Here is a 14053-nt window from a genome sequence, read left to right as displayed (position 1 = left end):
GTACTACTGTAACAGCCAAATAGCACTTTGTCTAAAATGTTTGTCATTACATTTTGAATAGGTATTGGCTGAAACACTTTGTAAGTATAACGTGTTATTAAGTATCCATCTTCATTTCTTCATATTTGCAAAAACATGTCATTCACGTAAGAACTGAAACTCGAAAAATCAAGTGTTTACATAAGGTCATTACCGCATATAATATTGTACCCGCATCAAAATTGGCCACTTAACGAATTTTATGAGCGCGCTTTCAAAAGTCATGGCTTTTTATTATAATGTAATGTCGATTTCGTATTTAATATGCGTGACGCATAATGAAATAATTCAAGTGAAAATATTACAACACATTGTTAAGGCCGTTTTAATTGTTTTGTTAAAAAAACTATTAACGTTGAATAAGAACGTGCGATAAAGTTAATGACTGAAATGTTAATTATACTTTTGTAATGTTATAACTCACTACACCTAAAATTTATTTTTTATCGCTTCACTCACAGTCCCACACTAGGATTCCCTGTGTCGTGGCTGCCATGGACACACACATAGACAAATACACAAACACCCAGACCCAGAAACAGAAATCTAAATTCATCATTTAGATATCTGCCTGGCCGGGGATCGAACCCGGGACCCATTGCGCGTCAGACCGGTATAATGACCGCTCCGCCACGCGGGTCGTCGAAAGTATTATATTATTAAAATTCATATTCTTATGTTATCATTTTTTTATTATGTATCGACTAACACTTTTGTTAGTGCCATATATGTAACGTGACGTATATATTGAAAACATTGCAATTTCTTTCACATATAACGTCTTTAAAGCCAGGCAAAATTCTTGAAACTGAACCGATAAGAACATTTACATATTTGAAACGAAGAAAATTTCAACCCATTACATATTACAGACTTACAGAGTATTCCCACCGCAGACCCGGTAATGATCGAGCATTACCAAAAGTGTCGTAAGTGTCGCAATGTCCCAAGTGCATTATGAAACGTCACTTGTCACTTGCGTGCGGTCTCGTTTTTACGGAAGTGAGCTGCGTCGTCAACAGGTGTTATCTCTATTATACATGTGGTAATATGATTTTAATAATTGTCATTCCTAAATTGCAAAGTCATTTTCTTACTTCAATATTATTACATACCTACTCGATGACTTAACACTGTCATGAAAACCTAGCCACTTATCAGTTACATGATAATTTGGTTTTAGCGGAAATGACCAAAGCAAATCCATAGTAATTTAAATGGCGCTTCATCCGTAATTATCTTGAAATGAATGTTACTCTTTTAATAGCCTTATGTAACAAACTGAATTGATCTCCTTAGAAAATTAGAAAATAGTGTTCCCAGAAGCTGGATATTCTGCTTTTACACATAATATTAATACCTCACATTAGAATATTTTTTAAATTGTCTGAATCTGGTCACCCTACTGTTACTTAATTTTTAGATTATTGATACTTAATATAAGAAGTTATTACTGTAGTACAAATAGACGTAATAGTAGAACCGATTATGCATCAGGCAACTTTTATCAATGACAAAAATGTTCAAAAATAATGAAGTCGGTAAAGAAACTGGCTTCATTCATGTTTCGGTCATAAATAGTGTAGGTACAATGAATCAGAATGGTCTTTAGAATTTAAGGGCCATCTTGTCCTCAAAACGCAGATTCCGACGCATCTAACGGGGAACTAATGTACAGTTATCGATACACGGGTGGTTGTGTGACCTGCAACATATGCAAATATCGGTATGTGTCCGTTACTTACCGAATTCCACTATATGTAGGATAATGAGATGAGACGAACGATAGAGAACTTTTTATTAAAGCGGCAAAGAAATAGTGGAGTAACAATGCTATTTCGTTTATAATTTGCAATAATACTGCACTAATAATGATGATGACGTTGACGTTAAAAAATAAAGTTTATGCTTAAATTCAAGGTAATATAGGCTAAAACAACGAATGAAAAGAATTGCTCGTGTTATCTATTTTACGGAAGTAAAGGTTATTTCTATAATAGAAGTATCAAATAAGCATGCAATGTACTTAATTATGCTCTAGAGTCTATAAAGACATTGCTAGTGTCCATGGACATCAGTAATCAGTTTCAAATAGAGCAGAAATCCTGCTTATAATCAAAAACATCGCTAATACTATGGACAAACATGAAACGACTCAAAAAAGTTTTCAAAAATTTCATACCCGACCAAAGCGGACCGAACCGCGAGTACAACGCTGTGATTAATAAGACGCAAACACAGTTTGATTTATATAACAGCAGAGCACTCATCAAGCTGATGTTATTCTAATGGTTATATACTGTAACTGCCAGTTGGTAGTTGCTGCAAAGATTAATAACTCATACTTATTTATTTGTATTTAGTAATTACATCACTATATTGATAAAAACAACTTTGTAACAGTATTGCTTGTTATTATAACATACCCGTATACCATTTATATTAAAGTTACAAAGGAAATGTTAATATCGTTTCGAAACCTATAAATTTAAACATTGATAATGTTCTTAATTAAGATTATTTTATCGTGTCTAAAGTTATCGTATGCCTAATATCTCTTACACAATAAAACAGAAACACTGATTATAATTATCTGACCGTTATGTGCTTGAACTAATCTAGAAGCATGACATTTTGGACAGGAGTTCCGTTTATTTATTTTTTTGGAAATGAGTTCTTTATAAGGGCTTAATAGGAAATCAGAGCATAGACAAAATATGAAATGTTTATAAACCAAAAAAGTTACAATAATGTTATTTGGACGATAAGAACAATTGCGAACCGAATTTTTAATCCATTAATCAAACCGCTCAACAAATCGATGGAATAAAATGCTGAAAATACTTATATGATTTTTTATCTCTTAACTCTCTGGTGATGAAATTTAATTCTATCATTTTGAATATTAGTTTGTAGAAAGAAATAACGAATTTATGAAGATGGTGAAAACAATGAATAAAATTCCAAAGGCCCCAATTTTTATAACGTAACTCAAAGAATAAAATGTGATAAATGCCAGGGTCGCTTAGTATGAACAATAAATCAGTGTCAATGTTACGAATGAACTAGACTAAGTGAAAAGTGTAAGTGCCAAAAATCAGTGATAAATGATTGCTGAGATGTTAAAAATGAACAATTAGTGAAGAAGTCGGTTAAAAACGAATACTAAGAAGGATGGGTAGATAATAATTCGACTGATGAAGAACGATAAGTGAGGGGTATGGAGGCTCAAGGCGATTCCCGCAGCTCGCGGGCGAGTGACTCCCCCGGGGACACGATGAACGATGTGTATGCTGCCTGGCGTAAGTTGAACTCAAATTTTCCTGGCAAACTATATTGATCTGTTTTCCCAAATGTTTATGCTGCTTGCGTAAGTTGATCTCAAATTATCCTGGCGATTGTATCGACCTGGCTTTACATTCTATTTCCTACATTCTATTTTCTACATTTATGCCATCAATATGTTGATGTGAATTATTATATTCTTTACTGTTCCCTTTGCTATTATATCCTATATCCTATGTTTGTATCGCGAATGTTTCAAACTTATTAGGTTCATTTTCACATAGAAGTCTTAATTTTTAAGTTATTTGTGTTTGCCCATTAAACCAATAATACAACACTAGTTAAGCTATACGTGTAAACAGTATTTTTATTTATGTATATTCACTTATTATGCGTAACAAATTAAAAAATAAGGAATTTATTTTCCGAGTTTAAACACATAAAATTTGATGTTTCATAACCGGAATGTTTCTTTTCGCTTAAAATAGACAATTTAGCTATCAGTGTAAATGATCTACATTTACCTACCTGTAGTTTGCTGACTGTAAAAGTTTTCCATTTGGTCGCGGTTGTGAAGGGAAATGTCGGAAATGCAGCGCGCGGCGCCAGGCTGCCGGGCGTCTCATCAGACTTTGGATCATGTCCAGATCTGGTTCACTGAACTGTTTTGATGGTCTGTTGTGTAATGTTAACAGCATAACATTAAGGATTGCCATAGCAATAGGATTTTGTTTTTCTTACCACACCGAACTAACAACAGTGAATTTCTGTTTTATACTTTGGTTCACGTGTCACATCCTTCTTAGATTGATTGATACCCATGGTTTATAAATATACGTCATTTTTAAAGTGATTTCAGAATATAGATTTATTTCTGTCTTTAATTATTATTTCAACACCGTCAACCCATTACTAATATATTTAAAAAAAGATAAGCCTGTAAGCGTTGTCCATATTTTTTGGCTATCTATTTTTTTTGCGCTTGGTCCTAGTAATTGAATATTATAACAAACTTGTACAAAACAAATACAGGTATGTGAATATTATCCTTCATTATAATCAAAAGTGTAACTAATACATATGTAGTAACTTAAATTTTCATTGAGCATGAACATGTAATGACAATTTAAGTAACCAAATGTGTATTTTGAAGAGCTCATTCGTAACATGTCTCGTATGTATCATTGAATTAAATTCCACGTTTAATCAGTAAACATGTTTAATTAAGTATGTAATTAACATTTAATTCAGTTAAGTGTAATTTTTGAACTTGACTTTATGTTCAACTAAACGATTTTTATCAGCACTTTCATGCTTGGCTGCGTCCGGAAGACCTTCAATTTAATTCACAGCATATGCTTTGCATATTATTGAGTCACACACGTTTTTATTTACTTGCGATAATAATATACAATGCAAACGCCGGTATTTCTGTACGTACGAGTATGTCAATGTTACATGATTTCACGGTTTGACAATATGAACCATATCTAAGGATGCTAACTGTTGGTCGACATAATCGAATCATGCTTAGTGATTAAAACCCATTGAAAAATATTATGTGATACATTGTCCATCTCCTGTGTGACTCAGATCCTGATGGACTAAAATTATTAAGATATCGATCTCGAAATGGTACCTCGGAGGTACGTTGGCTGTGGTTATTTTGATAATTAAAACTCGTTAGATCATGAATCATTATTATATCTGGTCTTTAATTTTGTAGAAGGATTTGCGCTAATTTTACCTCCTCCTGTCCATCCTTTCATCCGGTCTTACTACCTCTAGGTAATTTTTATACTCAGACTTAATTTTTTCGGTATTGACAACCCTAACTGGAACGAATTCATGTCTAAATACGGAGATGACTGTACTCAATCGGTTATTTGATCAATTGGCTATTATTTAACTTAATTGGTGGTCTGTGTAGTGTTTTATTCTGATGCATCTGATGTAGACTCAAATGGCGGGTGGAGGTCTGTATTTATGAACAGATACAGTACACATCAATATATGTCGCAGGATTTAACGTGTGTTTAAATAGTGTTACTACACTATAAGAAACGTGTTCTGTAAAAATAACAGTGTGCCTTTGTCTGACGGAAAGAAACCTTCCTATTTCCGAACAGTTATAGATTCTAAATAGTCTATCAATTCGTACTTGGCCAAGACGATGGTTTCTGGCCTACATCCATCTCACTTTATGAGGAGACCCTTGCGTAACAGTGGGACAGTAATGGGTTGACGAAAATAGGTGTCCAAAGGTAGCAATGACAGTTTACCAAGTAATCTCCAAGTTGCTGCTTTAATTTCTTGCTTTGCTTTCTTTTCTCGAAATAGTTGCTTAAAAAAGTTTTGCTACGTCTTCGTGCTAAAATGTCCCTAAAATATTTGAAATACTTATTTATTTATTATGTAAATTACGCAGTATTAGTTATTTATTCGTAACTTTTCTCAAAAAATGTTTTTTATTTGTAAATAATTCAAAAAAGAACTGACAAATCAGCCTTTTTGTGGCTTCATTAAATTTCAAGGTGGCAAAGTATCTTCAAAGAAAATAATAGACTTTTTTACAGACTTGTCCCGCTGAGGAACCTATTCAATTTCAGTTATACATACCCCTTACTGTAAAATAAAATCTTGAAATAAACTCAGTTAAATAATATTTTAATTGAACTATTCATCTAAAATTATCATGAGTCATCAGTATCATTTCAAGAATAAACTCGAGAAAATAGGCCAAGCGTTCATTAGGCAATATTTTTTGCAGTTTACTTGTATTGTTTAAAATGCTATTGTTTTATGACAATACAATGCCAACCAATGCAATATAAAAGTACTGTCGGTTTGCAGACCTATATTCACTTCCTTGTCATTGTGGAACAGTGATCACGAATTTTGGCCTTATGATGAGGTCCAGGATTCAATATTCGGACAAGAATGATTTGCTTGAACAGTGAAGGCCATTATCGTGAGAAAGCCTGAATGCCTTAGAATATCTGTGAAGTCTTTGCCATTCCATCCTACACTTAGCCAGCGTTGACCTTAACCCTTCTCATTCGATTCGGAAAGAAGACCGCAGGTTCATGTTAAGATAACATAATCCAAAATTATAATAGCGGTGTTAATCTACTGTCATTATTTGCAATATGCGGTTTTACTAATATGAGATGTGCTAACTACTAATATGACTCGTGCACATGCAGTGGCGTACCGGTGATCATATCATACAAGACTCCTCTCTGATTTGTATTCGATAGCAGATAGATTTGAAAGTGGTAGAACCCTTTGTAGTTCGACTCCGGCGGTACCACCGCCACACCTATTTCTACCTAATAACAACACACAGCACAGCAGCACCTAACACTGCTGAGTGTTAGGTGCTGCTGTGTTCTGTTTTGGAGGATGTGGTAAAGGAGACATACTTTTCATCTGTGGCCGGCCTCAAGTAGGAATATCTGATCCTATCTGGGGTTAAGTACAGATGTCCGTGGGCGGCGGTAGCCACTTACCATAAGGTGGACTGCATGCTCGTCTGCTACTCCTATATTGTAAAAAAAATAATAAAATATCCATGGACGGCAGTATCCGCTAACTACCACATGAATTGCACGCTCTTTTTCTTCAGTTTTATAAAACAATGGGTTTACAAACTTGCTGTTTTCAGTATATAAAATAAAAGAATAATCTATTCACACCCTAATTCTCAAATAACAATCAAATAGACCCTCCTTAATTTTAGTTATCGTTATGTCTATCCACATTTAGTCAGGTTCCGCAATTACGAATGTCCACAAGTCGACTACAAGTGTTATTGCCAAAACACACACGCTTTTGAAAGTATTGTGCAAGATGTGACACGCGCTGGTCGAAGGACGCACAGCTCACTCGGTACACGCCGGTAAAAATGAGGCTACACACTACATACACAGCCTTTCACAGTAGCGACTTTGAACGCACGTTTACGTTTTTTTATAGAAGTTTTTACTGAATGGAAATATTAGACTTTTAAGAAACATTATTACTGATACGTTCTTGCTTTGGTTATGAAACACTTGCTAAATACGATGGAAGTCTTACATAAAAATAAACTCCTTAGGAAACTTACCAAACTCCTAAACGTGAAGACGCCTTATATATGTTCATTATAATTAATTATAATTAAAGAAAGTAAATGAAAATAAAGATGGAATGGAAAAAGATGGTGTAAGTTCGATCAGTATCAATTTTATTTTTATTTACTACAGGTCATGCAAATTAAATGAATTTGGTACCCCTATGAACTAACTAACTATGAACACCCGTAATTAATAATCAATCTTAACCAATTCTTGTCTATCAAAGATATAAATTAGACCACTGTTGCCCAGGTAAATTGTCAAATTACGAACGTTGGCGAAATTTATTAAAATTAATTATTATACCCTAACGGGCGTATGAGCTCATTAAATTACAAAATGTATCCTGTAACCTTATGAAGATTGAGTGGGGAACAGACGAAAGGACAAGGACACTCAGTTCTCTTATTACTTTAATCTCGTTAAACATTACTGTAGAAGCTAAAGTTTTAAAATAAAATTTAGCTTATATTGCAGTTGAAATCGCTAGTATGATAGTCCCTAACACAGGTGATACCTGTTACTATAGAAGCCGGTGTATTAGCCGGTAACATTGTTGCATATCTACTAGTGGGCGCACTGTCCCATTTGATTCGAGATACTGATTAAATCATTATTACTTCTATTAATACTCGAGGCTTTTAAATACGAACGTTTATAGAGGAACGTGTTTTTTGTGTAGCTAATGGTAATGTATTGGAAAGGTAGAACTAATATGGTTCGACCTGGAACGTAGCACCGACACACCCATTTCTAGTGTGAAACAGGCGTTTTGGTAGATGAGAATGGATGCCGGTTAACTTACATATTATGAGGTGACTAACTTAGTCTTCAGGAAAACGCCTCTGCTTTTAGCTTCAGAACTTGTGTTCTACATAGAATTGGTGGCAAATGTTCATAGGCTGCAATGACCACTTATCATCAAATGGACTGCACTCGTTTGCTAATTCGATCTTATAAAGAAATTGGAATAGTCACTGCTGTTTGTAAAAAGTAAGCTCTAAATAGGACAGGAGTCACCTGAAATATATATTTTTTATAATATAGGAGTAGCAGACGAGCATGCAGTCCACCTGATGGTAAGTGGCTACTACCGCCCATGGACATCTGTAATCAACCCTAGATAGAATTACACCCTTCAAACCGGAACAAAGCAGCGCCTAACACTGCTGTTATTAGGTAGAAATAGGTGTGGCTGTGATACTGCAGGAGTCGAACCACAAAGGGTTCTACCACCTGAAATATATTTATACACATTACCTTTATTTTTCAAGGATTAACAAATAGTAACATAATATTAGCATACGTGTTAACAGAAATAGATTACTAATTGTGAGACCAACACCGCTGACCACAGAGTGACAAGTAAATAATTGACTCATTGCTGAGAACATACTTCACACTGTTCTGTTACTTAATATGTTTACGATTTATTTCTTAATATTTGTGTAACTTTATTTGAATTCGGATTTATTGGCAGTTAAACAGCTTTTACTGTTGTGTGCTTTTGAGATGCAATGTATTGGTAATGAATAATGTTACGACATGCAATAGACTTTAAAAGATAAATAAAGCCACGAAATTTCTACTATTTTAAATAAAGTATGTTGTATTCCTCATACCACAACCTTCTAAATAAGAACAGAGTTCTTTCATTCTTGTTTTATAAGATGTAGAAATAGCTGTGGCGTATGTGTGGCGTTAGTAACATCGCAATCAAACCACGGAGATGGTAAACACCTTTATATCGCGTATATGGTGAGCAAAACCATACAAAGGCGACATTACGTGACATCAGATAAAGATTGCCTCATAGGAGGATAGAATAATAAATGAGATCGTGATCTAACTAAACCCAATTGATAGCACAAAAGAGTATTGTGCTGGACTGGTCTTCGTATGACGAAATAAAGATGTCGAAAAATATGACAAAAACAGATCTATGTACTATTGTCATGATGAACATAGCTAGTTAGTTTCTTAAGCTGAATTTAAAGGATAATCAGCATAACTGGTATTTTAATTTTTCTATGCCTACTCGATATTCTAAATGAACGAATGTAGAGGCTAATGGATCTGGGTTTCTCTTTCTAGTAAAAAGTAATTAAGTCACAAGTCAAGGGTCTATTTGCGTTCCCATCTACAATAGTTTCAGATAGAACTTTTACGTAAAACATCAGTATTTCACAAAGAGTGGTAAAGTCTTTGTATTATGGAAATATCTACAATTCCTTTGTACAATTAAAAAAAAACATGCACGAAACCTCACGTAGTTTCAGTGCAAAACAAACCTTTGATTAGCTGTATAATCATGGTGGCATGTCGTTTTCATGTTGATTTATTTTTATATTTTTCTTTTGACATGCATCAGAACAATTCTTGCATACCTATGTACACACGTATGAAAATACTATATGTATACTATATTTCGGTTTGTCTGTTTCCAGATGAAATGCTAGAAGGGGAGGGGGCGGGGCTGGCGGCGCGGGTGGCGGAGCTGGAGGTGCGGTGCGCGCGGCAGGCAGAGGAGCTGCTCTGCCTGCGCTCCACGCTGGCAGACGCGCTGCGACGGCTCAACGCACTCGAGGGACGCGCACCCCCTGCCCCTGCTGCTCCACGGAATGGCGCTTACACAGGTACTTACCCTTAATATTGGTTACGTCATACACGTCTTTTTAATTGTTCTTTTCTAGCCAGGTGAGAATTTACGCTCACCACAACTTGAGGAGGTTAGGACGATTATATATGTCGCTGGTTGCCCGTTTTGAGCTACTATTCTGTAAATCCTACGTAACCCTGAAAATCCCTTTTAGTTGCCTCTCAACAGGCAATAGACACCTCTGGATAGCTCTGGTAGCAATACAAAACTGGCAGTCAATAGAAATCAGGTTGATTCCTATTAACAGACTAAAAGATAAATTTCTATATCTCGTCTGGTTCTCATTTGAATTATTGTTTGTGTACGCACTCATGCAAACCAGATATCTATAACAAAATGAATTATGCGTTGAATTAATTTTGAAAATTTTCTGCTCTTCAGCATCATCAGGCACCCCCACGAGAGAGCTGCGCCTCCGACAACCTTCCTACAGAGAGACTGCTAAAAGAACCTCTAGTTATGGATCATCCACGACATCTTCATTACCACAAAGGTAACAACATTTATACAAATCAATAAATTACACTGATTACTAGTTAATTAAAAACGCTATGTCACACACATTAGTTATTAGGCAATAACAAATTTTTAAAAATGAAGGCTCCGATTTGTTTTTTTTTTAATTTCGCCGTGGCAACATATGGAAAGATTATTTTTAAATACCCTTTGGTTGCGTGCATAGCAAAAAGGCGTATGCGAAATAAATAAGTAATTTGTATATTTATACATACGAGTAGCATTATAAATCACAATTAATGATACATACCCTGGAATCTACAATATTTTTTATCATGAACAACACAAAAAAATTAAAATGTTACATGTACTTGCAATAACAATTTTCTATTGCAATACAATATCAATTTGTATCACATTTATTGTCTGGAACACCACTAATGTACCAACCCTCCCCTTCCAGACGGGGTCCGCAGCACCAGTCGACGGGCTCGCTGCAGTCGGACTCCCCGGCGTCGTCGTCGTCGCTGTCGCCCGCGCCCTCGCCCTCGCCGCGCGCCACGCCCGCGCCGCACCACTCGCCGCACCCCGCTTCCAATTATAGGTATCATCATCATCATCATCATCAAACCATTACTGACCCACTGCTGGGCATGGGTCTCCTCTCTGAATGAGAAGGATTAGGCCTTAGTCCACCGCGCTGTCCAAGTGCGAGTTGGTATTATAGGTATAGTCCGTGTAAAATTGCTAGGCTGTTCTGAATATACTACCCGACCAAGCCAAGACGAACAGGTGAAAACAGCCTCCCTCCTCAAGTACCGGCCCCATGCCCCGCTCACATCCTAGTACTGTTCGCAGCTAAACTCTCACTCTCACAATTCACAAATAATTTCTGGATTATATTTTTGGTTTAATGTTATTGTTTTTATCAATGTACATAGTCAGAAACAATAACTTTTTATTTAGTACGTTATTTATTGTTAAGTTTTGACAGTCCCGTGTGCTATGACAGCATCAAAATGGGGGAAAATAAGACTATTCATAGCGGAAAGCCAACAATGATATTGCGAGTTTTACGTTTTACATATTATTTTGTAATCATTCGTTTTCGTAACAAACATTAAGGTATAAACTATTAGTCAGAAATTTATTAAAATTTACATTTCATAGGTATTAATCAACATTTCATAACAAGTTATTATTTTTTTGCCAGCGGTACGCACAGTGACGTCACGTTTGACATTCGTGTAGTTGGCTTGGTCGAGTAGTAGCAGTGAATCGCGATGCTATAGCAAATTGTATGTCTACACCTCCTCGCAACAACTTCAGAGCGGACTAGCAGTTTGGCGATAACTATAACCAATTATAGTTACCAGGCTTCTCTCGCAGTCAGATTTTTATCTATCCCTCAGGAGTGGTACGTTTTTGGGATAAAAAGTACCCTATGTCCTTTTCTGAACGCCTGATAACGTGTACGCATCGATTAAGTAGCAAAGGCTTGAAAATGTAGCAAATGAAGAAACGAACAAACAGACAAACGAACAAACAGACGCAAACAGAGACAGGCGAATAAACTTACATTCGCAATTTAAATTAGGTAGAATGCTTTATTGGCTTACAATAAAATGTAATGGATCGATCCGTCCATCACCCTTTTTCTCCATACGGTACCAGCATTTACTTATAATTTTAAATAAAGTAAATAATACTTAGGTATAAACAAATCAGTATTTCTTTAACTTCTAATAAAATAATCCAAGCCGCATTGAAAGTAAAACTATAAAGTTTTACAAGTCCTACTATTCGCAAATAACAAGAACCAATCAGTTAGTTACTCGCTTAGATTTCTTCAAGCTTCAATAGCTGTTGGAATTAAAAAAATATGTAGAAGGATATTTTACAGTATTTAATTGGAGTATGAAACGAACTCCCAGTCCATTGAATGGTAAGTGATAACTGAAGCTCATGGACATCGGTGACCAGCTACATATACGATGTCTTTTTCGTGAAGCTGCTACCTAAGAGCAAAGATGATTGCCTCATATATTTTTTTATAATAATATAGGAGTAGCAGACGAGCATGCAGTCCACCTGATGATAAGTGGCTACTGCCGCCCATGGACTTCTGTAATCAATCCCAGATCAGACCCAGACCCTACCTGAGGTCGGCCACAGATGCGCCGCTACCCCTGAGGACTAAGCTGGAACGCCTCGGAAAAGTCTGTCTCCCTTACCACTCCCTTCAAAACGGAACACAGCAGCGCCTAACACTGCTGTTATTAGGCAGAAAAAGGTGTGGTGGTGGTGCCGCCGGAGTCGAACCACAAAGGGTTCTACCACCTTCATATATAAATCAGCAGGCATCCCACCTTTTCACCGAACTGCTTCACAGCCGAAATGGGTACGACGGTGGTATCTCCTGAGTAGCACACTTCTTTCAAGGAACTTACACGAGGCCTTCCAACTTTGTCTTCAGGGGTAGAAACACATCTGTGATCGGCTTCATGCACTCCTTATGTATCAGGTGAAATGCTCGATCTTTTGTTGTGCACTTACAATTGTGTTATTAAATAAAAATTCGAAAGAGCTGCGAAAATTTACAACAAATGCACAACGCGATTTCTGTATTTACTTTATAGTTACCTTTTTGTACTTTCTGTTAGTAATGCTGTTAACTGGTTACGGATTATCCTTGAACCAAAAATCATTGGATACGGTGAGTAACCTCTAATGAGCGGTTACTGTCGCTATTGTTGAGTTTTGTCACCTTCCGGCTACACTGCTTGTAATGTTTTGCCGTTACGTGATGTAATGTTACATTGTTGGTCTTTTGTTTTAATAGAAAGGGTTTTAATAGATAGGGTTAATAATATCTCTTTAATTTGACGCCACGTTTAAATCTACGAACACGCAATATGTAAGACTTGGGCCTAAGCCTTTAAGCAGAAAAAAAAGCCTGTAAAATATGTATTACTTTAATATATTTTTGTAAAAGTGCGCAAACACTACCTGTCGACATATTTTTACATCAACAGACATGCGTCTGACTCGCTCTATGTCTGTTAATTGGACCCTTAATCGAAAGGATTTGAGACTCAGCCATATAATACCGTTGGATTTGATGTGATGTACATCTAAGGTTGCGTAGCAAAAGCACTAGGTTAACAATTTCGATAATTTCACGGAAATCGTACAGAAATTCAACAAGTTTCTACTTTATTTTTATCTATATTTATTTATCTAGTCATTCGAAACATTCAGTAGTTTAACGTGATCATTTCGAAGCAATTTTATTTGTTCTTTTTTAGACAAGAAAGAACCTCAATAGGTATAAGTTTAATAGGAAGTTAGCTGCGCTTCATCGTTTCGTACTGTGGACAGCCTGGCTTATTAGACAAATTGTTTTTCCGCTAAAATTTTTGATTTTATTTATTTCTAAGTGAACAGTTAGAAGTGCTTCTGTAGACTATGATAACAACACAGACAAAACAACGCG

The 14053-nt window shown here is 35.9% G+C and overlaps 1 protein-coding gene across 1 annotated transcript in view; it reads left to right on the top strand.

Annotated features, from left to right (window-relative positions):
• Window positions 1–14053, top strand: part of LOC140742757 (echinoderm microtubule-associated protein-like 2) — a 96097-nt gene that overhangs the window by 50098 nt on the left and 31946 nt on the right. Inside the window, exons 3-5 of the mRNA XM_073073749.1 lie at window positions 9890–10078; window positions 10483–10594; window positions 11021–11161. Of these exons, the coding sequence (XP_072929850.1) occupies window positions 9890–10078; window positions 10483–10594; window positions 11021–11161 (442 nt within the window). The remainder of the gene's footprint in view (window positions 1–9889; window positions 10079–10482; window positions 10595–11020; window positions 11162–14053) is intronic.

Source organism: Epargyreus clarus, unplaced genomic scaffold (genome assembly GCF_041222505.1).
Source record: "Epargyreus clarus isolate Ecla_fem2 unplaced genomic scaffold, WU_Ecla_fem_2.2 ptg000001l, whole genome shotgun sequence".
Lineage (NCBI taxonomy): Eukaryota > Metazoa > Arthropoda > Insecta > Lepidoptera > Hesperiidae > Epargyreus > Epargyreus clarus.
This window is presented reverse-complemented; position numbering and strand designations above follow the sequence as displayed.